This window comes from Penaeus monodon, chromosome 35 (genome assembly GCF_015228065.2).
Source record: "Penaeus monodon isolate SGIC_2016 chromosome 35, NSTDA_Pmon_1, whole genome shotgun sequence".
NCBI lineage: Eukaryota > Metazoa > Arthropoda > Malacostraca > Decapoda > Penaeidae > Penaeus > Penaeus monodon.
Window position 1 is genome coordinate 22,164,035 of NC_051420.1, and position 25,000 is coordinate 22,189,034.

Here is a 25,000-nt window from a genome sequence, read left to right on the forward strand (position 1 = left end):
ATATATATTATATATATATATATAATATATATATATATATATATATATATATATATATATATATACACACATATATACACACATATATATATGTATGTGCGCATGTATGTATGTATAATTTAATCATTTACTCCGCGCCACTTACTGCAGTTGAATAACAAAATTCATAATTACCGTCGCGAGAAACGGTTATTTCTCTTCATTATTTCTTTCTTTTGCGATTCCTTATTTCCGATTTGTTTTCAGTGATTGCGCAACTTCATTCCGTTTTGATTAATTCGTTTAATACGTTAGCGTTGACCTAGATTGCACTAGAATTTATTAGCGTTTAGTCATTTTTTGTTTTTTAATCATATTTTGCTCTATATATAATCACGTTCTATCTATCCATATTAATTTACTCATTATTATTTCCACCGTGAAACACTTATCAAAATAAAAACATACACTTATCTGTACCAAAACAACAGAGCATTTAACAAATAATTATTTCATTAACTTCCTTTTTCTTTTCTCTCTCTCTCTCTTTCTTCTTCTTTTTATTTTCGTATTGTATTCCCATTGGTTTATTCATTCACGTGGTGCTTTGTTTATTTTCTGTTGTTTTTCGTTAACCATTTTACTCACACCTGCAGATGCCCCAACCTCCTCCTCACGAAGATGTATGTGAGACGAAGAGCGAAATCGAGGTGAGGAAACTTTTGTAATCATCTAGAATCATTTTAATATCATGTCTATCTCTTTCCAGTCAGTTTTCATGTATTATTTCTATTTGTAAAGGGGATTTATGATGGATTTTTATAGTGAGGATGTTCTGATGAAATGTTTACTGTAAGTGTTAGATGTCTCTGGGATAATTTATTGGGATAAAACTCAATGTTAATGCTGTGCTGGTTCATGTATTGCAACCTCGATTTAGTGGGATATATTCAAGAAATTGTATATTTGTACTTTTATATCTATCTACTTGTCTATCTGTCTATCTATATATCTCTATCAAATTTACACATTTACAAGACCAATCAGGTGTAAATAACACAGGATAATATCTGGCATTTATACTTTTTCAGGTTGCAGAACAGGCAGCGCCCAGAACACGCCAGGCAAATGCACAGGTGGGTTGTGAAAGCAAGCAAATTAACGTTTAAGGTTATATTATCCATAAGCATATTTATTTTCTAATGGCACAGCATAACATCTTCCAAGGTAGCTTCTTTAAATATTTACTTTCTTTGAGTTATGCTGATTCTTTTTTTTTCATATTATTTGACTGAAAACTATTATCGAAGTTGATTTTACAGAGAATAATATCTCCACTTATTTCATCACAGGCTTTGAAAGATCTCTAAACACATCGCTTTGATTTCTTCCTTTCTTTATTCGATCCATTACCTCTTCCTCATTCTTCAGCGTTATTTTTCAGTTTTTTTTTTATCTGCCATGAATCTCATTTTCATATACTTCTTTATTTTTTTCGGCTCCATCTACACCATTCTTTATTATTTCTCTCATTAGCCATTATCCTTCTTTCATTAGCCATTTTTCCTTTTTTTATTCATCGTTTACTCTACTTCTAAATGGGCGCGGGGATAGGGGATCCAAAAGCCTCTTTTTATCCAAGAGCAATAACAAAAACACATCGAAGTGACTCCTGCAGGAGAAGAAAAGAAAGTCATCCAGGGAGGTCCTCGGAGCGCCGCCCTTCCTCACACCCTGTTGCCTGCCTCTCCCTTCCCGCCCCCGTTTAACGAGGCGATTTCTTGCAGCCTGGCTCATCCAAGCAGCCAGAGCAGCCGCCTCCGCAGGTCGCCACAGCTCCGGAGTCCAAATTACAGGACGCCCTGGGCTCGAATTTCCCGCCTGCCGAGGAAAAGCCCAAGGAGCCGAGAGAAGCCCCAGCGCCGGCGAAGGAGCCGGTGAAAGTCCAAGACGCGGCGGAGGAGAAGAAGGAGGAGAAGACGGAAGCTCCTACAGAGGAGGAAAGGACCATCTCGCCTCCTCCACGGAGGTCCCGCTTCGTCCAAGAGCTCTACAAGGCTGGCTTCGGGGACAAGAAGGAGGAAGAGAAGGAGGGCGTGCAGGACAGCGCGGAGGAGCCCAGGAACGAGGACGGAGGCCCGAAGGACACGAGCGCCGGCATGATCACCACACTCCAGATTGACATCGAGCCGGAGCCGCAGCGAGTTCGGAGGCACGAGGTCCTGGCCCGCGAACCCGATTCCCTCTTGACGAAAACCATCGACTACCCGAGCTTCGAGTCGAACTTGAAAGAGGAGAAGGAGGACAAACAGTCCGTGGTAAGGCATGCTGGACGCCCCGGCCCCTTTCTCCCTCGCCGCATCCTCCTCAGGAACCTAACTTTCGTCCACCCACCCGGATGTCTCTGCTTGAGCTTTACCACGTGTTGCTGCGTTAATGAAAGAACAACCCCTTTTGTAGAGCCTAAAGACAATTTCTATTTTGTCGCTTCAACCATTTCCGCAGAAATTTATCTAGACAAGAGTTCAAGAACACCTTCCCCTCCCCTCTCCCACGGGGCGAAGGTCAGCCCCCGTCGGAAGTCCGCTTGGCATGTCAGGCTCCGACCCTCGACCTGCTTATCGAATTTTGCCCTAACCTACATCCCCCTCGATATAAGGCTTCTGATAGATGCTTTATAATATCTTTTTATTGAAGATTTAGAAATTGTGTTCAAAACATATTTTCCACTGAATGCAAAGAAATTCTAGCTTCTGTTATGCCCTGTGCCTAATCAATTCCCTAGCTTATCTTTGGCTGTTTAGACCATCTGCTGTTATTATAGTAAACGAAAAATAGATTCTGAGCTGCGCTGTTGCGAGCGGGAGGAGGAGGTGAGTTGCTTGGCCCGCCTTCAACTCCCGTGCTTTCAGGTGGACGGGAAAGATAGCGAATGTAACGAAGAAGGAGGTGAACAAGGCGGAGAAGGAGAGGAAGGGAAAATGAGTGAAGATGCCATTGAGGAAAACGAGAAGGATGACATAATTACCCCACTGCCGGTATCGGTCAATGACGTTTTTTTTTTTTTATGTCTGTCTTCCCTCCGTCAGTTTTTTTTCTGGTCTCTTACATGCGTACATATGTAAGGCCTGTCTTTCTGTGAGGCAGCATGACGAACTTATTCTCCTGAAACGCACAGGGTATTCAGGTTCTCTGTATCTCTGTTTGCACTCCCTCTCCCTCTTTCTTTTTCTCTTTCTTTCTTCTCTCTCTCTCTCTCTCTCTCTCTCTCTCTCTCTCTCTCTCTCTCTCTCTCTCTCTCTCTCTCTCTCTCTCTCTCTCTCTCTCTCTCTCTCTCTCTCTCTCTCTCTCTCTCTCTCTCTCTCATTCTCACACTTTCTCTCTTTCTCATTTTCTCTCCCTCCCCCTCCCTCTACCCGGTCGTGAAGAAACCCCAAACGATCCCACAGACTGGTTCATTCGACTGAAAACCCGAAACCGACGATATGTACCTCTTCATTCAATCCACCACATCCAACAACATTCATTTCCAATCACATACAAAGCATGGCCACTCCTATGACACAGAAAGAACAGCAACATGAATTAGCATGTGTGAATTAAGACACTTTTTTACCTTCCCTATTCAACCAACGGCTCGTTAACGGGAATGTGCTTCGAGAATGTTCCATAATTTCAAGCTTGTTCTTTCCAGTTTCGGTTTTTGTTCTTTTTTTTTGCAGTTTAAGAATATATCGTTCTTGACCAATGTTTTTTTTTAACATTTGAATGCATCTATTATCTCCCATTCAAGATAAGAGTTGCATACAATTTATCCGTCTTAATCTAATATATTCAGTCCTTTTTTCGCGTATTGTTTATTTTTTAAGCTATTTCATTAATCATGATTATTTTTCTACTGTTATTATGTCTAAATGAACCAAGCTGCCTTTAAATTCCCAGAATGAGTTCAATTTTTTTTCTCTCTCCATCCTTTTCATTATCTTTTCAGTTATAACAATTTAAATAATCAAATTTTATTCGCTAAAATCATTATCCCCTCATTTTATTTACGCTTATTATCTTTTTAGTTTTATGATTTTCATTCTCTTTACAGTTATCATTTTATCATAAAAAAGCTAACCCTGCGGTCCCTGTGTTTCCAGAATGACACTTGGCGGGAAAATGAAGACGACAGTAACACCGTCGCTTCTTCCTCTGCCGCCGATGAGAAGGTGCCCGCTTTCCCTTGCTTTTGTAATTTTTTTTTTTTTTTATTAGTTCAAGGTTTCTCTTTGATTTTAGTTCAGTTTTTGCTCTTATATTTATTTTAGTTTATTTGGTTTGTTGTTTTAATTTTTGAGTTTTTACTTTACTTTTGTGATTTCTAAGTATATATTTAATTTTTTCTTAGCTATATCTTTCCCTTGGCACATTTTTGATAGTTCATTTAATTATCCAAAATACATATCTTTACCTAGACCAACCCCTCCACTTTATTTATTTACTCCTATTTTTAACGAATCCTCCAAACATTAATATCTTAGGAACAAACCAAGAGTTTATTGGAGAGGAAGAGAAATAGTCTGAAAGATAAAAATTCGAAATACATTGCAGGAACCAGAACTGCCATGGTGGGAACAGACAGAAGAGGAGGATACGAATCAGGTGCTCGAAATGTTCTTAAAAGTCTTTAAAAAAATGTATAAATATTTTGTATTAATGGAGCAGTTGATAAGATTAAATAATGAAGATTAAAATTACGTAGAGATAGATCAGAAGATATAACGCAAGTTGATCGGTAATTATTTTGATAATGAAGAAAAATAATATGATAACGATAATGATTTTAAAGGGATAACGATAATGATAACAACGATGGTGCTTATGCACTGACAACGATAACTAACTTGATAACTAATTATGGAAAGAAACACAATAATATTGATAATTATACGATAATATAACTATAATAATAGCAGCTATAATGATTATTATTATGATGATAATAACGACAATGATAATAGTGACAGTAATGAAAAAGTGACTGAATGTTGTCACTCATGTGTCCTTCAAGTATTAAAAAAATATATATATATATATTTTTTTTTCAAAGATCTCTTGAGTTTAGTTCCACCAGTGTAATGAAATTCCTTTTATTTAATCATTTATTTCCTTCTTGTTCTTTTTAGTTCCGTAAAATTGTATTTCTTTTTTTGTTAGTATTCTTCTAAATTCCATTCAGTTTTGCTGTTTAACATATGTTACCTACATTTTTAGTCACTGCCTGGCTTAGCTTATAATCATAATGCAACACAAAATGACCCACAAACGAAACCGTAATTTAATCAACATAAACAAAAAACAACTATAACAGTCAATCACAAACCGCGATAAAAAAAATATCCATCAACATCATCAGCCACAAAGAAACAAATACAAACAAATCACATTCTAAGCCCTTTATTTATTTATCTATTTATTTATTTTATACACATTACTCCCTAATGTCCTCCAGGGGTCGGGTTCAGTGTGGCGGGAACATCAGCACAACGAAGACGAAATAGAACAGGTGCTTTTTGTTACGTGTTGTTCAAGTAATTAAGTAATGATCATATAGAGGAAAGTTTTTAAGATATTTTCTTCTTTCTTTTTTAAGGATATTCATATCTTATCAGTGAGGTTGATACTTTTTGTCAATTGTTTTTCTTTTTAATTTTGTTATTTACCTGAGGCCTTCAGTAAGAAGAAAAAAAAAGGATATAGCATTGACTGATTATTACTTTATTTTTTTTATTTTGACATTAATTAGTTAGAAGAGCGATTTCTACTATCAACGTCCCAAATTAAATACCAAACAAAAGACAGACAGACATAGATTCGGAGACTCAATGAAATGTTAAATCATGACATTTTATTATATATATATAGAAATATCCCCAATCCACAGCATGCAGTTTCTATCTTTAAAAGAAATTTAAGCATTGGAAGCTTCTTCATTTTCCTGATCGAAAAAAATAAATATATTTTGTATTTTATAAGGAAGATTCGTAACTCCAGGCTTTTAGGGCCCATTTTGATTTCTTGACAATAATTTATTTTATAGAATATATAGTTACTTGCCTTTTATAAAGTTTAAGATTCTATTATCTATTTAGCAGCTACAACACAATATAGAAGCATTTTTGAAATAGATCCCATTTTAACTATTCATTAACTTTTCTTATTTGTATAAATGATTTCTTTTAATGCTATTACAGTGTGAAAGAAAGTATCTCTTTGATTTGTACCCCACTGTTGACCGTCACCTTTTTAATTTCTTTGTGTTATAACTAGTTTTTACTTAATACCATACAAGTGATTATTAAATTATTCTCTACTTGCTTTATCTATATCTCGTATGTGAGTCAGTAACAATGACTTTTAACAGAGACAAACTAGTTACGTATCATGCATTTTCTTAATTTTCTTTTCCATCTTCGTTTTGCTCTTTAGTGAATACTTTACTGTGTTTTTTTTCCTTATTTTCTTATTTTTTCCCCTGCTCTTCTCTCCTTTCTTTTGCTGTCACTTTACTCTCTTATGCCTCTCTGTTCTTTATCTCTCTTTTTTTCTCTCTCTCTTTCTCTCTTTCTCTCTCTCTCTTCTCTCTTCTCTCTCTCTTCTCTTCTCTCTTCTCTCTTTCTCTCTCTCTCTCTTCTCTCCTTTTTCTCTCTCTCTCTTTCTCTCTCTCTCGTTCTCTTCTCTCTTCTCTCTTTCTCTCTTCTCTCTCTCTCTTTCTCTTCTCTTTCTCTCTCTCTCTCTCTCTCTCTATTTCTCTCTCTTTCTTTTAATTTCTGAATTTATTCGTATGTTGTTTCCTCTCTCCTGTTTACCATTTCTCTTCCTGTAGATTTTTTTCCAGTATGTTAATTTATTAATGGTTATTTTGGGGGGTTATTTCTGTGTTTCCTTCTTCCCCTTTTGTATTGTGTGTTTCGTTTTTTTATTATTTATTATTTTATTTCTATTTTTATTTTTCATTAAGGATCTGTCTATTTTCCTTTTTTTTTATTACTATACCTCCTTCATTATTATTCAATAGTGTTTTAGATGAAAATCTTATTGACAACCACATTACCTCATTGTTATTTATCTATTTTTTATTTTCTGTGTTCTTTACACTCCATTTTGCTTCCGCTACTACACTTAGTGCTGCATATTTCATAGATAGTAACAGTAGTCATTTCTAATAATACAGCTGCTTGTAGTTACCTTCCTTTTTACATTAACTCCGTATAATGCTGGACAAGAGACTTTCAAAGAGACAATATTACTATTTAGTAGTAAAAAAAAGAAAAAAAAAATCAAACCACACGACATTTAAGGGCCTATTCTATGTGACATAAATAGGCCTACTGACCCTACCCTCTAGACTTCATGAATTTATATCTGCATTTCAGGACGAGATAATGCTGTGGCAACGGTCTATCGAACCAGTGCAGGTGGTTTTCTTAAAATTTTCTCTCAGTCGCTCTCAAATTGCAAATCAGTCTAGAGATGACTTTATCTATCGACGAAATAGATGATTTGTTATTATTATTGAACTGACTCTTTTTTTTTTTCTTTTGTTCTTCTTCCAGTAAATCCTAAATGTGTTTTTTTGTAGTTTAGTGTAGAAATCCGACCTTCATTTTTATTTAAGTAGCACTGTAGTTCTTCAATAACAACAGAGTCGCTTTTTAATTGCATTTCAATCTAGAAATATATATATATTTTGATAGTCAAAGTTTTCATATTCTTTGGTATTAACAGTTCTGTTTTTGCTTTCTTTTTTTTCGCCTTACAGCCAGACGCAAATATCGCGAAGACCAAGGAAGAGGACGACCAAGATAAGGTGCTTGGCTTAGTATTGTTGCTCTCTCTCTCTCTCTCTCTCTCTCTCTCTCTCTCTCTCTCTCTCTCTCTCTCTCTCTCTCTCTCTCTCTCTCTCTCTCTCTCTCTCTCTCTCTCCTCTCTCTCTCTCTCTCTTCTCTCCTCTTCTCTTCTCCTCTCTCTCTCTCTCTCTCTCTCTCTCTCTCTCTCTCTCTCTCTCTCTCTCTCTCTCTCTCCTCTCTCTCTCTCTCTCTCTCTCTCTCTCTCCTCTGTCTTTCTTGATCTATTTTTTTCCTTTTTTTCTCATTTTCTTGTTTTGCTTAATGCGTAATATTTACTGCAGACAATTATTTCTTTATCAAATTAAAAATATTATTAATTTTTCTTCTTTTACAATGTTTTTGTTAGTCTTTTTAAGAATCCAAATCAAGGAGAGAGTCGTAAAAATGAAAATTGGAATAAAAAAAAAGGGAAAGAAACGGTCGAATAAAAGAAAAAGGAAAAATATATATAATTACCTTTTGTCTGGCATCAGAAAAATGTGAAAAACTTAAATTGTTATAAAAGACATACGAATTATCACGCGTAGAAATGTTCGTAGTAGTTAATAAACGCATAATTTGCTCAAAAGAAAACGATACTCGAAAACTATATATATATATATATATATATATATATATATATATATATATATATATATATATATATATATATATATATATCTGCACATATGTATATGTATATATATATTTTTTCTTTCCTTTACTATTATTATTTCATTATTCAATTTATTGATTTATCATTAGCATTTTCATCACTGTTATCACTGTCTTTTTTTTTATTTTTTTTATCTGAATTTTAGATGATACCATTTTTTCCTATATGCATTTCATCATCACTATCTGTCTGCGATTTACGTTTATCATCGCTTGCCACCCACCATCGTTTTTACCATCACTCTCTTTTCTTTCTTTTCAACATGATTTCATCCTGGCAGGACGACCTTCCATGGTGGGAGAAGCGGGAAATGACAAGGGTGAGCTCCATTTTTATCAATATTTCAGTCATTTTATCCATTTCCTCTTTTTCCCCCAGTCTGGGTGCTTTTTTTTATTATTATTCTCTTCTTTTTTACTGCTGTTTTTGAAGCTTTTTCCCCAATTACGTTTTCATCCAGTTTTCTCTCGCCTTCTTTTCCCGTTTTCTACAAGGGTGAGAATTGTTTTATTTGCTTTTTTTTATGATCTAATAAACCATTGTGTCGTTTCATTTAAAAAAAATTCTTCCATCGGTGTTTTTTTTTTTTTCATCTTGACCTTATCATCATCATCTCTCCCTTTTTCCCCTATTCGTATTTGATATTTTCTTTTTGTTCTTGTTTTTTCCTTGCTGTTCAAAGTTGTTTATTTAATGATTTACTTATCTGTTTGCTTATTTGCTCAATAAACCCTTTACCGCAGCTCAGTTAAGCTAAAACTAATTTTAATATCTGAGGGAGTTTAAAAAATATACACACCCTTTTATTTGTTTTCGTATTTTTTTAGTTTCTCATTTTATTCTAATTTGCTTCTACTCATAAAGGAAAAATTCCCTGCGTTATATATCTTCACAATTTCCAGGATTGGAGTCCAGTTGGTTCCCCCGTTTTCAAAAAGGACATCGTGGAGAACATGGTAAGGCAGCAGCACTGGATTTTAAGGGGAGACTAAAGAAATTGCATCGACGAAATCAAAAATAGAATTCTTTGGAGATTTTTTTTTTTTCCTGAATTGTCTTGTTGTCTTTTTTTTTTTAATGTTTTCCGCATTGCATTTTCCAGTATTGTAAGCAAAGAGGCGTTCATGATTATTTTTCCCCCTCTCCTAATTTTCAGACTTATAAATTCTTTTGTACTCTTTTTCTATACCACTTTTGACAAGGATAGTAAAAAGAATAATGATTTAAAAGCATGACTACGTGGAACGCCTTTGTGTGACCTTTCGATCTAGCCTGAGTAGCCTCATAAACTTTTTTGTGTATAGTGTTTTATTTCGTCATTTTAGCAACACGTAGAGCACTCTGTTCTTCCAGCCTGAGAGTAGTAAACACACGTAGTAAAAGTAGCAACCTTCTTCCAGGGCAACAACGAGGCAAATGAAGAATGGTGGAAAAAATGGGACACGGTAACACTTTTTTGATAAGAGTGTTTAGTTTCGTTTCCCTTTCGTCTGTAGCTTGCAATCTCGTCCTCTTTTTCTTCCTTTTTTCTTTAACTGTTTTGGATTTCTTCTTTTCTTCCTTTTTTTTATATGCGTGCTTGGTCTCTTTCGTGGTGATTTTTATTCTTTCAACTTGGATTTTTTTCCTATCTCGCTTTTTCTCCAGTTATTTATTCTGGACCCTTATTTTTCTGCCATTGAACGTTTTTTTTTTTATACTCCCTGTGTCTCTATCTCTCTTTCTGCCTCTCTCTCTCTCTCTCTCTCTCTCTCTCTCTCTCTCTCTCTCTCTCTCTCTCTCTCTCCTCTCTCTCTCTCTCTCTCCCCTCCCTCTCTCTCTCTCTCTCTCTCTCTCTCTCTCTCTCTCTCTCCTCCCTCCCTCCATCCCTCTCTCTCTCTCTCTCTCTCTCTCTCTGTCCCTCTGCTCTCTCTCTCTCTCTCTCTCTTCTCTCTCTCCCTTTTTCCTTCCACGTCAGATTGCAAATTCAGTTCCACCCCGTTATCTCCTCTCAGGTCCCTGCGTGCAACCCCCACCCCCTCCCCCGTGCCTTCCATGATACCTCGTTGCATATTCAAGCACAGGGGCGAGTTTGCCTTACCTTCTTGCTTGGTTCAATCAGATTTATTTCCTGGGGTCCTTTCTCTCGTTCGGGACCTATTGTTGTGCACTGTGTGTGGGATGATTAAGCCTGTCCCGAGCGAATTGCATTTGTGTGATTCTGTGCGTGTGTGTGTGTGTGCGTGCATGCTTACGTACATGCATACACACAGATATGTGATTTAATTGAATTACTCTTGAAAACTGTTTATCACGAAAATGTAAAAGGAAGAAAAGTCTCTGACTAACCATAGCTACGCCTCTCTTCCCGCAGCTGCTGAGCCTGCACGTATCACAAGTTGAGGGTGAAGCGTGAAAAGGCGTGGTATACTGGGTCATATTACGTGTTTAATGTCATTCCCCCTTTTTCTCCTTTCTGTAAATGATGTGTTGTTTCGGTGTCACCAGGCGCGACATGCTACCCCGTGGTGGTTGACGGCTGATGCGTCAGAGCCAACGGTATGTGGCGGTGTTGAGTGACCCCCCCCCCCACTGCTCCGCCTGCCCCCCCCCCCAACACATCCGAATAAAAAAATCTCATCTGTATGCGTATACCCGTTTCTTCTGAAACAAATTCTCTTTCTCCGCCTCAGTCCTTATCTTTCTTCCTCTCTGTTTATCTTTCTTGTCGTTCAACTTCTCCCTTCTGCCACAGCGCCAGCATACTCCAGACAGCCCTGCACGTCAACCACGGGTGTTCCGGAAACATATTTGATGAATTCCCTTTATTCCCTATGACATGCCTTTCCCCCTTCTTGTCGCAGGCGGTCGGTTGTACTCCCGAGAGAATGATATCTTCCATCCCGAATTTTCATTCTTTTTCTCCATTCTGCTGGATTTGTTTGTTTATGAATTTGTGAGAACCCTCGACCACCAAAGAAGCACGAAGCCGCTGCATGTTTCCGAATATCATGGAAATCTGGATGTGAAACCTTTATGAAAAAATGCATGTTTTTTTTCGCCATGGATAGCCCTTGGTTCCCGTTTTCTTTACGCGCGCCTCAGAGGTACAATTCTCACTGAAGAATAAGAAATAATAACAGTGATATCATAATGTCCTTACAGAAGGCGACTGCACCCCCACCGCCACCAGCTCCCCCTAAAAAAGTAAGCCCAAAGTGAAAAACAAAAACAAAACACCGCATGCTGCATGTACTCCGGGCGCTACATCTTGCATGTTCTTGCTTTCACTGACAAGGTAAACTCTCGAATGCTACACAGAGCATGATACCACTTCATATTTCGCTTATTGTTGCAAGAAAAGTAAATATATTGACAATGTAACACGTTTTGCGGATGACCAATTATATGCATATGATTATTTTCCAGAAGTGGAAAATGTTATCTAACTGCGATTAATTTATGATTATATTTGTTTATGCATTTTTATGTGTTATTTAACGCTACTTATATTACAGAAGAATCTAAATTATAACTAAATGAATACATTAAATTGATCATCGTCAGTAACGCAACAAAATTATACTTTTGTTTCTTATAAAATTCATCACTCATGACCAAAACGCATATTTTTGCTTGCGAAAACGGTTTGTGATAACCGAGTTTTAAAAAACTATCAACATTACGTCACAGCATAACTCTTTCACAAATTTCAAAAGCCAAATTGCTATTCCTAACCTACGATAATCGGAATTCTACCCAGGAACCAAAAACACGGAATAAAAGTGTTGGTTACGGTTAGAATCACGGTTTTCCCCCAAGGGTGTCTCAAAACGTGAACCCATTATCCAACAACTAACCAAAAAGATAGTGTTGGATCCTTTTTTTTTTAGTAACTTTACTTACAGGATGAAAAGGACGAGAATTCTTTGTGGTGGGACCAAGATGGTACCACCGACAAGGTAGGGTTGATCGCCTTTTGTCTCATGGTATTTTGTCAAAGAAGAAAGTCGACTCATTTAATTTTTGGCCCAAGATGCTGGTTTCCTCAGCCGAGATATAGTCATGTGCCAAAGTTTCGACTGATGAGTATTAATAATGATAAGGACTAGTAAGTTCTTCAAGAAATGATGATAATAAGATCGATTATGAGTTAGTTTTCAGTTCTTTTCATACACCATCAAAAGTAATTACTTTATAGGGGAAAAAATGCACGAGAGAAAGGAAGAATAAAAAATGACTAGCATTCTTTAAAATAAGTTAAAAGGAGAATGAATATGAATATATATAAACATCAAACCACCGTTGTTAATGATGTTCTAACTCATCTCTCCTTCTCTCTTCTCTTCTCTCTCTCTCTCTCTCTCTCTCTCTCTCTCTCTCTCTCTCTCTCTCTCTCTCTCTCTCTTTTCTTCTCTCCTCCAAATGCAACAGAGTCCAGCAATACCCGAAGCTCCCCCAATGCCCGGCGTTCCCCCGCCTCCCCCACCCATGCCGGGTATGCCCCCACCCCCGCCCCCACCAATGCCCGGAATGGTCCCTGGCGAGAAGAAGATCTCGGAGGCCAAGAAGTTCAAGCTGGACCAAATCAAGCGGGCGGCGAGGACCAGGCCAGATTGGAACACCTTGCTCAAGAATATTGAGGTTAGCGAGTTTTTGATTTTTGAGATGGATATGTTGATGATTCCTCGCTTATGAGTTTTGTTGAATATCCTCGCTTGTGAGTTTTGTTGAATATCCTCGCTTGTGAGTTTTGTTGAATATCCTCGCTTGTGAGTTTTGATGAATATGTTTATTTTAAGATACGCGATGCTTGTTTCTCAAAATTCAGATTTTTAAATCGAATAGAAATGTATTATATCAAATGCATTTCAAGTGCGCACACCATCATCAAAACACACACAGCTGCATTTATCCATTCATTTATTCCCTTCCTTACTGGTTGTTTTATCTTGCAGGGCGGCGTCAAGCTCAAGCACCTTTCCCCCTTCGAGAAAACGGACAGATCCAAGCCCATTTTGCCTTCGTCCCGCGGCAAAGGAGGAAAGGTGCGTCGCCTGGGGATTCCGACCCGGTTGCAGGACCTTGCGTGCCCCCGTCTGCTTCGCTTGTTTTCATTGATTGGCTCATTCAGTTATTCATTCATTATTATTGTTGTTGTTGTTGTTATCATTATTTTTTTATTAATAATATTATTATTAGTGTTGTTATTATTATATTATCATTATCATTATTATTATTATTATCATCATCATTATTATTATTATCATCATTATTATTAATATTGTTTGATGATAGTTTAAATTATATTATTTTAAAATGTTATTCGATATTTTATCGGGATAATGTTCTGAGTGGTGATTTTATTTTCTACTGAGAATTTTTTGTTTTTAAAAATTGCAATGATTGTTATTCCCTACGTTTTGAGGATATTCATTAATGTTTTAAGTTTGTTTCCTCACTCACTCACTCACTCACTCACTCACTCACAAACTCACAAACTCACTCTCTCTCTTTTTTTTTTTTCTCTCTCTCTCCCTCACTCACTCACTCACTTACAAACACACTCTCTCTCTCTCTGTCACTCACTTATTCATTCTTTCATCCATTCACCCACTCACTCATTTATTCACTCACTCACTACCTCCCTCCGCCCCTCACTTGCTCGCTCACTCCCTCACTCCACCGGCAGTTTGTGTATGAGTCTGAGAAGCCCCTCGCCCACAACGAACTCCTGAGGGAGATCCACAGGGGCGTCAGACTCCGGAAGGCCAGGACGGACGACAGAAGCAGGCCGGATTTCAAGGCTCTAGGTGAGGACTGCTCTACTAGGGTTGGCAGGACTGGGGGGGGGAGAGGGGGGAGGGAAAGAGGGAGGGGGAGGGGAGAACAGGAGGATGAGCAATTGAGGGAGATGGAAGGGAGGGGAGAATGGGAGAGGGAGAGAGAGAAAGAGGAGGGAGGGAGAGAAAGAGGAGAGGGAGAGAAAAAGGAGAGAGGGAGAGAAAGAGGAGAGAGGGAGATAGAGATAGATAGACAGATAGACAGATAGATAGATAGATAGATAGAGAGAGAGAGAGCAGTGAAGAGTCACCTTTTCACGAACTTCATGGTCCTTTCCCTCCCAGGCCTGAAGAAGCTGCGTCGGCAGCGGACTATGGAGGAGGTGAAGGACCCAATGGAGGCGATGCCGTCGTCCTCAGACGAAGAGGAGGACATCGACACCATGAGGGACGACCTCCAGGCCACCAAGAGCCAACTCGCCGAGGAGATCAAGCAAAGGAAGAAGATCGAGCGCGAAAACAAGATTTTAAAGATCGATATCGAGAGCTTGCAAGCGGAGGTGAAGAAGCTGAAGCGGCAGCTGAAGGAGGCCGGAGCGGTGGAGCCGAAGCCCCTGAAGAGCAGCGAGGCAGAGGAAATCGTGCCCAAGCTCGAGAAATCCATGAGCAAACTGCGCATGCGCGAGGACGACCTCGACTTCTCCGAGCTGGACACTCTGGAGACCGAGATCAACAACCTGAAGCGGGAGGTCGACTTCCACAAGAAGCAAGCCGAGGATTACCTCACGCGGTACGACGAGGTCACGCAGAAGCTCATCGTCTCCGAGAACAGCGCGGACGAGTGGGAGCTGCGAGGCAATTACTACGAGAAGAAGTACAAGGCCTTGCAGAAGGAGCACAACATCGAACTGCCGGACATCGACACCATCGGCACGCAGACGGACCCCGTGGACTTCGTGGAGGCGCCGCCGTCGTCGCCCGTGGACGCCGACGACGACGACGACGACGACGACGCCAAGGCCTTCCCCGTCCCGTCCAAGTCAGGCTCGCGAAGGAGCTTTGCGTCCTCCGTCCACCGGATGGAGAGCTTCAAGGAGGAAGATGAGGACGAGGACGAGGACGAAGATGAGGAAGAAGAGGAGGAGGAAGAAGAGGAAGAGGAAGAGGAAGAAGAGGAAGAAGAGGAGGAGGAAGAGGAAGCAGAAGAGGAAGCAGAGGAAGTCGACGAGGAAACGGCAGCGGAGAGAAGAGCCGAGAATGCACAGAAGAAGAAGGACAGAGACCTGAAGCTGTGGCAGAACAAGCTGGAGCACATGAAGGACCGCGAGACGAACATCCGCAAGGAGAGGAACAGCCTGAGGGAGAGAATAAAGAAATACTTCCGCGACATCCAGGCCGAGAGAGAAGGCTACCTGAAGATCAAGGCGGAGATCGACGAGATGGCGAAGGCCATGAAGGAGGGCGTGGAGAGCGAGCCGGAGTCGGAGTCGGAGGAAGACGAGGAAGAGGAGGAGGACGAGGACGAGGGGGCGCCGCCAGCAGACCACGAGGACAACGCTGGCTGGTGGTTCGACGAGCCCAACCAGAAGCCAAAGAAGCTGAAGAAGAGAAAGAAGAAGAACAACCGCGAAGAAGAGAGGGAGGAAGAGGAGATGGTGGATTTATCGCAACTCGTGGAACCGGAATGGAGCGACAGCGAAGAGGAGGAGAGTGAGAGCGACAACGAGGAGAACGAATTCGAGAGCAGAATATCCTGCTTGCAGGATCGGACGAAGAAGCACGAGCTGTCCATGAACGCCATGAAGAAGGACAATTACGTGCTGAAGGCGCAGGTGGAGCGGTGCGAGGAGATGTTCGACGTGGAGAAGAGACGACACAAGCGGTTGAATGAGGAACTTCACATCATGTTATCGGAACTCTCGTAGCCTCTGTCCCCTTCGGTCTACGATTTTTTTTTAGGTTTCTCACTTTGCCTTAGTCTTTATTTCTCATCTTTTTCTCTCTAGGATATGTAATAAATGACTCAAATTTTTATTTTAGATTTGTAAGTAGAGAGTATAAATGCTTCTTCGTTTTGTTGTTGTGTATATGAACTGGTTATATGAACGACGATGTGAATGCGTATTACACTTTTTTAGTATAAGCAAATGTCTGCTTTGTTCTCCACCGTGTGGCAGCTTCATATTGAGTGCAGATATTGTAACTTTTAAATAGCATTAGTCTTTTTATCGTATGCATTCTGCTACATATACTGTATTTGGAAACAAAAATTCCCTTCTTCCCTTATTTGCAGTAATAAAAATGCTAAACAGACACGCCTGTGCATATTAAAATGGAAGAGAAATTTAGATAATGTGAGAAATTAATAGAAGAAAAAGTATACCGAGTGTAACACAAGGATGCGTGCTCGAACAGAACACCCTAAGGATCAAGCAGATGTCCTTCATAGGTTCTGCAACAGCATCCATGGGACCAAGGCAAGGCAGACCGTGATAGCTGTTGCAATTCTCCAGAACTTGGGTATTTCTGCCATTTTATTGGAATTATTTATGTTCCATTTTTATTACATTATTTGGAATGCATTTTTTTTTCATGTGTGGCAAGAACAATGGTCGGTTAAAAAAGGTAATCGAAATATCCTTTGTATTTCATACATCTTTATCATTATTTACTTATTTTTCAAATATGACAAGCGAAGTAGCTCATTCCCAAAAGAAGAAAAATCAAATCAAACCATGACATCGAATCTATTACTTTTCATGTTTTTTTTTGTTTTTTTTTATTATATAAGTATGCATCATCATTCTTCCTTCCTTCTTTTCCACTTCTCTTCTCTCTTCCAAGAACAGCTTCTCTCTAAAACGAGTTGAGTGTATGGTGTCCTGTTGTCCGATAGCGTCTAACCAATGTCAATCTCTGAAGGTGCGTCTCACTGCCACCTCCCCCAGCGGGAACAGGTCGGCCGGCAATTCAATACTTTGTGTGTAGGCACTAGAAGCCTTTTCAGATTTTTAAAAAGTTTAATATGCATGACATTTTACAACTAAAATAGATTATGAATCTAATAAATTATGGCAGGATCATACTAAGTTCTCTTTCTTTATCCTTTTGTCCTGTTTTTAGGCTGTGATTCTCTCCAGTGGGACTTCATTGCCAAGACATCACTCGTCTTTGTAAGACAGGATTAAGTTTCTTCTTTATCTTCATACAAGTTGATTTCAATAAAACATTGATGAAACGATATCAAACCTTCAAATGTTATGATGCAATGCTTATTTGTATATATAATGTGGGAAAGTTTCTTTATAGAAAAGATAGATATGCAATCTTAGGTCTTCAGAAAAAAGCCTAGATGTTGCAGAAACTTTGGAAATACTAATAAATCTTAACCAAAACCTTTTTTTCTTAAAAGACAGTGAGATGAGGACTGACATTAGTAAAAAATATATATATAAATAAAACAAAAGCTCAAGTTTTACCTATTTGTGGTGGCATCAAGGCCATTATTTATTTTGTTTTCAGTGTGTCAAAACTTGCCAATACATGTTACCTTAATATTAAAATTTTTCATTTTAAAAGTTAGTATTTTTTTAGTATTTAGGTAACTGAACAACGAATGATAATGGCTGTTATATGTACTATTAATATCTTGCATTACATTGAATTCTTTAAAATGTAAATTCAAAATCACAAAATCTCAAAAAATAAAAATAGAAATAGAAATGGTTCATAAAATTGTAAAAAATCATGACCCAAAAAATCTGAGGTATGAGAGAAAAACAACATTTACCATTTTTTTGGTACATTTACTTCAGATCAAGTATATAATCCCAACTCCCGAGGCCGTATGTCTTGTGACTATGCGAGATACAATTTGATTTAAAAAATGCTTACATTTTTTTACCTTTTCTTATCTTTATCATTATCATAGTATCATTTCAAATCATCTCAAGTCCTCATTACCATGAAGAACACATTAAAAATAGCTGCCAGAACACTATAGTGCGGTACGATGACCTGTGCTACATTTCGCCAAGGGAGATGAGAGCAAGACAATATCACTTAACCTGCTATTGTGTGAGACATACAGACTCTTTAAGCTACAGTGGTTAAAGAACACTAAAGACAGTGTCCACAGCATGAAAGGAGAGTCCTTGTGAGGGAATTAAATTTAGTTTTTTTTTTTTAAGCATTTTTCTTTTTACCAATTAATAATTTTGTTATCCTATTCTTAACCATTATTCAAGAAAAAGTTTAGTTCAAGTCATATTTCAGAGACTGCCAAGTTTTTTTCTTTTTTGCTTTTTTTTCGGACAAATGCCGCAAACCTGCCACCCCTAAAATATGCACATTTCTTGGGTATAATGGAACCCTACACAGAATGCTGAATGACCAAATTGGATCTTAAAGTTAATAACTGTAAAAAAAAACAAAAAACAAAGAAAAACCAGAAACCCTCCCACCTTACAGGGGACGCAGCCTGACACTCGAAAACACCTGGTAGCAATAGCTACATGTCGGGTTTTTTTGTTTTATTATTATTATTTTTTTGTTGCACACTTGACTTCCACAAAGAAGAAGCACTTACTCTCATTCACAGTAAATATCATTACTTACTAGAACTAATTGTGACTCCATTTTACAGCCTAGCAAGTAAGTTCTACAATGACGGTTTTCTCCTCAGCGATGAGCAACGCAAGACAATGCAAACGGGAATGTAACAATTTGTGACCCATGAACTAGACACTTATCATAATGCTATAAAAAATTGGGAAGAAAAAAAAAAAAAAAAAAAAAAAAAAAAAAAAAAAACTTATAATTAGCAGATAAAATATCCAGTTCTTTTAAAATTGGGAAAAAAACTAAAAGGTGATAATAACAAAAAAGAACAAAAGGAAAAACAAAGTTTTGCTTTGTTTTTTTTACAATGGCACTATATAGACAGGTATATAGAGGTGAACAATTAAGAAGTTGGCAATAAAAAACGGGAGGCAGAGAGAGAAAGAAAAATATGTATGCAAAAAGGGGGAGGGAAGAAAAAAGGAAAAAAAAAAGAAAGAAAACAAAAACAAAAAAATGACCTTAACACCAGAAAAGAAAACTTAAAAATCAAAAATAACTCCTGGGAAAATCCTGCGTCATGAAGAGCAACTGTAACTACAGAAAAAGTCTGGTAGTATAAAATGATACAACTCTATGATACGACACGAACCCTGCACCACTCTTTATGTACATGCTTCAATATATATCTAGGTATATGCTGTGAGTGGCAAGGGAAAGTAGCTTTTATGTACTGCTCCTCTATGATTAAACAACAAACTATAGCATATATACCATAGAACATAGAATGGAGGAAAAACAAGGGGAATGCAGAGGAAATCGTTAGCTCGGATACACGATCAAGTATATCATAAATGAGGAATGGCTAATCGAGAAACAAACAGGATATGGCAAAGAAGAGGTACGCAATTTTCATATGTATGTATTTATATATTTATATTTATATATGGAGTTTAGTTTAGAAGTCAAGTTGTCTTGTAACTGCAGCAATTGCTCTGAATGATATATTTTAAAAAATCCCCCAAGACATTATCATATATTTTATCTTATTTTGTTTGAAAGAAGTGTTTGTTACTTTATCTTAACTGCCCTTTTATCTTAGAACACCATTGAGAGAGAAGAAAAAAAAGAGACAGCTTATCCCCACCACGTGCCAACAGGCTTTGCTAACACCGTGTCGGTTGACTTGTTGGCAGATGGTTGGTTCCGTCAGCACTCGTATTCGTGCCAACCCTAAGCTGGAACATGACATCCTGTGCAAAGACTCAAAAGCTGCTGGCCGACCGACACACGGGAAGGAATAAAAAGAGGAAACAAAAAAGTAAAAAAATAAAAAAACATGAGCGGAAGTATGTGTTAAAGAAACCTTGCCTAGAAATTTCGACAACAGCTTACTGAAGGCAAGCAGCGACACTTACACGTGTACGTACGTACGGCAACACTTACATGTGTACGTACAGACATATGGAGAAAAGATGTAGAATTACTTTATCCAAGTTTCCCACCCTCTCCGATAATAAACATTATCAGAGAGGGCTTCACCACCTCTCTTTCTCTCTCTTTTTTTTTCTTCTTCTTTTTCTCATTTTTTATTATCATTTTTTTGTAACCATTAGAGATTCCACATAATATAGCCTTAACACAATTACAATAGTGCACTAGGTAATTACCATCATAAATATTGAGTTATGAGGAGGTATGAAATATAAGTTTGTTTACATCAGAACTAAAGCATTACTTTGCTGTACACATATAAGCCAAATATTCTCGACATTTGCAATTGAAAGGAGCTTAATTTTTTTCACTTCATGATGGTCAATTAGAAGACAAATAACCATATTAAAAGTAAATAATGATAAAAAATATATATATATTATATATACTGTATATATGTATATGTAAAAAAATCTTTACAGATCTAGAGATCTACAGTGGACTTTGTAACATAAAAAAAGTATCTAACCGGCACCTTGATGAGAGGGGAGTGACAAAAATATAAATTTCTCCTATAGAATAAAAACTTGAAATGGGGGAAGGGGAAAAGGGAAAGGAAGGGGGAAAAGGAGGGGTGGGATTTTTCTTCTTTTTTTTTTGCTGAACTGCATCAAAATAATGCATTAAAAAAGACCACTCAATTCAGGTGCCATGTCCCAAAAAAAGACTCCGTCATACACGTGCGCGTATAGAACAGAATCCCCTTTCACGTGGCGACCGACCCGTCATAAGCTACTCCATCAGCTACCCTGGGCTTTTGGGCGGTGTTCAAAATCTTGGGTTTTTATTTTGGAAACAAAGAAGAAAAGACAGAATAATCCCTTTCCTCACTGTGTACAGAAGTGGCGAGACTCCACTCTCTACCCCAAGGAGGAGGAAAGCTGCTATTCATCAACCAAACTATCTATTCATCTCTTTCTTTACTTTTGATTAGAAAAAGTGAGAAAAATAAAAGATGTGTAGAAAAAGTATAATTTGGTACGTATCTGCTCTCAACGACGAGAACCAATATCAAAACACACACCAAGCACCCAGAACAGCTAATTTTGTTTTTTTTTCTTAATTGAAAGGTAGTGATGATTTACAACCGCAGCGGCCAATATTCTGTAAAGGGTTAGACTATCTTAAAAAGCATAAAACCTATCTGCTTTTCTTCTTCTATCAGAACAAATTATTTTATACTAAGATGGACACGATGCATCACCCATACTTGCAGGAGTGTTGGCGACTTATAACCAATATAATCTAAGGCTTTGAGATTCATGTGACCTTCGAAAACAATCACTTTGACCCATCACTAATGGCCCGGGTTGACTCCCCCTGTGGTACGGAAAGGAAAGTTCGTCTGAAAAAAGCAACTTCAATGTATGGCTTTGCACAGCATTATAATGACTCTAATTCAACGAGTACTTGGTTTCCAAAGTACCTTTTGCTATAAAAAAAAATAAAAAAATAAAAAAATAAATCAAATCAAAATAAAACTAAAGATCTAAAGGAAGAGCTGCAATTGTGTATAGAAGAGCTTATAGGCCAAATAGGAATAGTAGTTACTGTTTCTGTCCTTTTGGGTGGAGCCAAATAGTGAAAAAAAGGAAGATTAAAAAACACCTCCTTGCATTCCTTTCAGACAACTTAACCTCACCTATATCAGAGGAACCGCGACCATTGGTGATAATATAACGTCAGCGGAGATGCATACTAGCGATCAGCACCTGTCACTCATACAATCCCTTTTGTTCCTTGTTCTTCAAATAAGCCAAATATTCCTTTTCCTCTCTTTTCCTTCCTTTTTTTTTTTGTTTTCTTTTTTATTCATCTACTAATCGCTATACTGTTTATGTAAAAATCAAACTTGCTAACTGACCCTTTCTTGATGAGGGTCCTTGTGCAAGGTCTCCATCCACAGACTAATTTCCAGCCGTTCTACAGGTGTCTGATGAAGGGAACAGCCGGACGACTGGCTTCCCAACCCTTCTTTTCTTTAATTTTTTTCCATTCTATACATATAATATTAAGTATTATTATTTTTTTTATGTATCTATTTATTCATTTATGGGACGAGGCTTCCGAAAGCCTCTTTCTTCCCTGCTTTACTTCTCCTCAAAGTATTTATAAGTGGGGTTCTCGTATCCATTGACCTGCATGTTGGCCACATGCCTTTCCTCGGGTGTGATGGCCTGGTCAACCTCCATGAAGCCCTGAAACAAAGGGTATGTATTAGTAACTGTATGACTAACTGTACAAGTTTTCCTTGACACAGGTTTTGTGTATCAATTACAAATCAGAGTGTATCAGTTACATACTTTCTTTGTTAGTAACAGAGCTTATGCACAGTGGCAAAGCCTGCATATTAACAGGTGTCATTTCAGCTTATTCTAGGGGATGTTTAAGCTATAATCAGATCTATATAGGAGTATTTTTGTTTGTTACAATGGTTGTTTGAATTAATCACAACTACAATTGTTATGTATATAATAGAACAAAAATTTCAACCAATTTCAATACAAAGTTAATAAAAATTTATATATTTAATTGGAATATCAGACTAAATCTTGCAAAATTATTTTTTTTCTATAGAATAACAAAGAACCTTTTCTTATTTGTAACAAGAAAACAATGAAAAGAATCTAACTACATCTGTATATACATCACCTTTCTTTTTACAAAATAAAGCAAAAGCACACTCACCTGGTTATGAGGATTGCTGTTGTTCCTTCGACGGAGCACCACGATGCCTACTACCATGGCCATCATCAATGCTAGGCCAGCAAAGGCAAGTGTAAAGTAAACACCACGGCCCTCACTTCCTGAGGTCTCGCGGGTCACACTGTAGCTCTGCAAAAGAGAAGGGGTGGGGTGTTGATGGGCTCTAAGGAGTTCTTGTGTTGAGATAAGATCAATAAGAAACTGGAGAACAAAAAGGAAGTTAAGAAATTACATAAAGCCATTACTAATTAGCTTCATATCTAACAGGAAAGAAAAAGAAAAAGAAAAAGAAAAAAAAAGAAAAGAAAAGAAAAGAAAAAAAAAAAAAAAAAAAAGACAAAAGACAAAATCATGGCTGCTAGTTTTGTTCTCTTTCACATCCATTAACACTCCCACATATGGTACAGTGACAATCCAATGAAAACAATCCTATAGAAAAGAAAGGACCACTTACAGCCTGCGAGTGGGAGATCTGGTGGTGCTGTGCGTGGGCCACATGCACATCATCAACATGGTGGAGGAGCACAGGCTCAGGGGAGGCTGAGGCATTGGGCACTGGAGAAGCCACCCTCATGCCAGAGTCCACTGTGGGGGTGTCAAGTTCCACAGGCTCCTGGCTGACTGACTCACTTTCTACCTCCTCTTGCTGATCACGGCTGGGCTGGGTCATGCTGCTGTCCTGCTCAACCTGCTCGGGGTAGGTCTCGTCCACACTAGAGTCATCCTGGAGGGAATTGTACATTGGATGAATGAATGCATCTGTTGTGTTCCATGAGTAAATATCTGAATACAGAATTAAAATGAAGTGCTCTAATTTTGTGATAATAGTTATACAAGGCTGATTGCAACTTACCTCATCATCCTCATCATCACTGTCTGCTTCCTTAGAGTCCTCATCATCATCATCTCCATCCTCAATGTCATCTTCTAACTTGGTAGCATCATCAGCTGATGATTCGTCATCAGTCTCCACTTCTGTAAAAGGAAAAAAATTCTTATTAGGGCATGGATATAAGAATGTTATTGTCAAAGCAAAAGGCCATCTATTTAGCAAAAAAAGAAAAAGAAAATAATAAGTAAAAAATCACTAACCACTGGAGAGGTATTTGGGAGCATGAGTGGACAGTTCAGGTGGTGTGGAGTCCTTGCTTCGGAGAGCAGCTGCATACTCACGCATTAGTCGGCCAATCTTTGCATTCAGGTCTGGGTGTCTAAAATGGAAGAATGGTAAGCAAAGTTAGGTTTTAGCAATGATTAAGAATATGCTATATCTGCATCCTATTCCCCAACTATATTATTATTCACATATTATTGTGAATTTCTCCTTTCCAAGCTTTCTATAACTGATGCTGTATCCAAAACCCTTGACTACGTCCAACAGTATAATTTCAATGAATTCCTCAATGCGCTATTTCCACAATTATCACCCAAACTATGCTACATTCCCTTGATTCTTATTGCAACTCACTTTCCACATCATTGCCATTTTACAACCCCCTATCACATCCCTGGCATCCTAACTGCAATACACTCCACATATCCATAAGTTGCAACCACTGACCTGGCAAGCATGTTGAGAGACTGGTTGACCATGCGCTCCAGGTCGCTCAGATGCTGCAAGGTGGCATCACGCTCGCGGTCTGCAGCCTCGTAGTCTGAGTTGAGAAGGTGCTTGTAGTGGGACACAGTGTGGTGGCGGTCCTTGTTGAGAGCGCGGAGCAGTTTCTGCAGACACTTCTGGACTTTGTGTGTCTAAATGGAAAGGAACGAAAAAGGTCAACTTTCACAGGTTCTTCGGAAAAAAAAAAGGGAAAAAAAGAAAAGATTCTTAGGTTCCTTTTGTATCTGGAAGGAGAGGGGGGTGGGAGGCAATTTTTATTCTTGATATACTATAAAAAAAAAAAACTCTCGTGTCTGAAGTCTGAAGTTTAAAATACTGACAGGCTTTT

The 25,000-nt window shown here is 38.1% G+C and overlaps 2 protein-coding genes across 11 annotated transcripts in view; one reads left to right on the forward strand and one right to left on the reverse strand.

The window, feature by feature from the left end:
* LOC119595109 (trichohyalin-like) overlaps positions 1–17,380 on the forward strand; it is a 121,534-nt gene extending 104,154 nt beyond the window's left edge. For 5 of the 9 annotated variants that reach the window (XM_037944257.1, XM_037944255.1, XM_037944259.1 and 2 more), the window contains 17 exons: positions 636–689; positions 1,071–1,115; positions 1,767–2,297; positions 2,892–3,017; positions 4,125–4,193; positions 4,576–4,626; positions 5,477–5,530; positions 7,401–7,442; positions 7,787–7,834; positions 8,810–8,848; positions 9,432–9,485; positions 11,674–11,715; positions 12,417–12,470; positions 12,943–13,152; positions 13,467–13,556; positions 14,201–14,321; positions 14,637–17,380. In XM_037944257.1, the coding sequence (XP_037800185.1) occupies positions 636–689; positions 1,071–1,115; positions 1,767–2,297; positions 2,892–3,017; positions 4,125–4,193; positions 4,576–4,626; positions 5,477–5,530; positions 7,401–7,442; positions 7,787–7,834; positions 8,810–8,848; positions 9,432–9,485; positions 11,674–11,715; positions 12,417–12,470; positions 12,943–13,152; positions 13,467–13,556; positions 14,201–14,321; positions 14,637–16,216 (3,210 nt within the window). In that variant the 3' untranslated portion in view covers positions 16,217–17,380. The remainder of the gene's footprint in view (positions 1–635; positions 690–1,070; positions 1,116–1,766; positions 2,298–2,891; positions 3,018–4,124; positions 4,194–4,575; positions 4,627–5,476; positions 5,531–7,400; positions 7,443–7,786; positions 7,835–8,809; positions 8,849–9,431; positions 9,486–11,673; positions 11,716–12,416; positions 12,471–12,942; positions 13,153–13,466; positions 13,557–14,200; positions 14,322–14,636) is intronic. The other 4 variants (XM_037944263.1, XM_037944261.1, XM_037944258.1 and 1 more) reach the window with 4 other exon arrangements.
* Positions 17,381–18,076: 696 nt separating this feature from the next.
* Positions 18,077–25,000, reverse strand: part of LOC119595112 (amyloid-beta-like protein) — a 90,283-nt gene continuing 83,359 nt past the window's right edge. For both annotated transcript variants that reach the window (XM_037944265.1, XM_037944266.1), the window contains exons 7-12: positions 24,613–24,803; positions 24,144–24,262; positions 23,905–24,026; positions 23,506–23,775; positions 23,034–23,180; positions 18,077–22,543 (exon numbers count right to left, since the gene is read on the reverse strand). In XM_037944265.1, the coding sequence (XP_037800193.1) occupies positions 22,436–22,543; positions 23,034–23,180; positions 23,506–23,775; positions 23,905–24,026; positions 24,144–24,262; positions 24,613–24,803 (957 nt within the window). In that variant the 3' untranslated portion in view covers positions 18,077–22,435. The remainder of the gene's footprint in view (positions 22,544–23,033; positions 23,181–23,505; positions 23,776–23,904; positions 24,027–24,143; positions 24,263–24,612; positions 24,804–25,000) is intronic.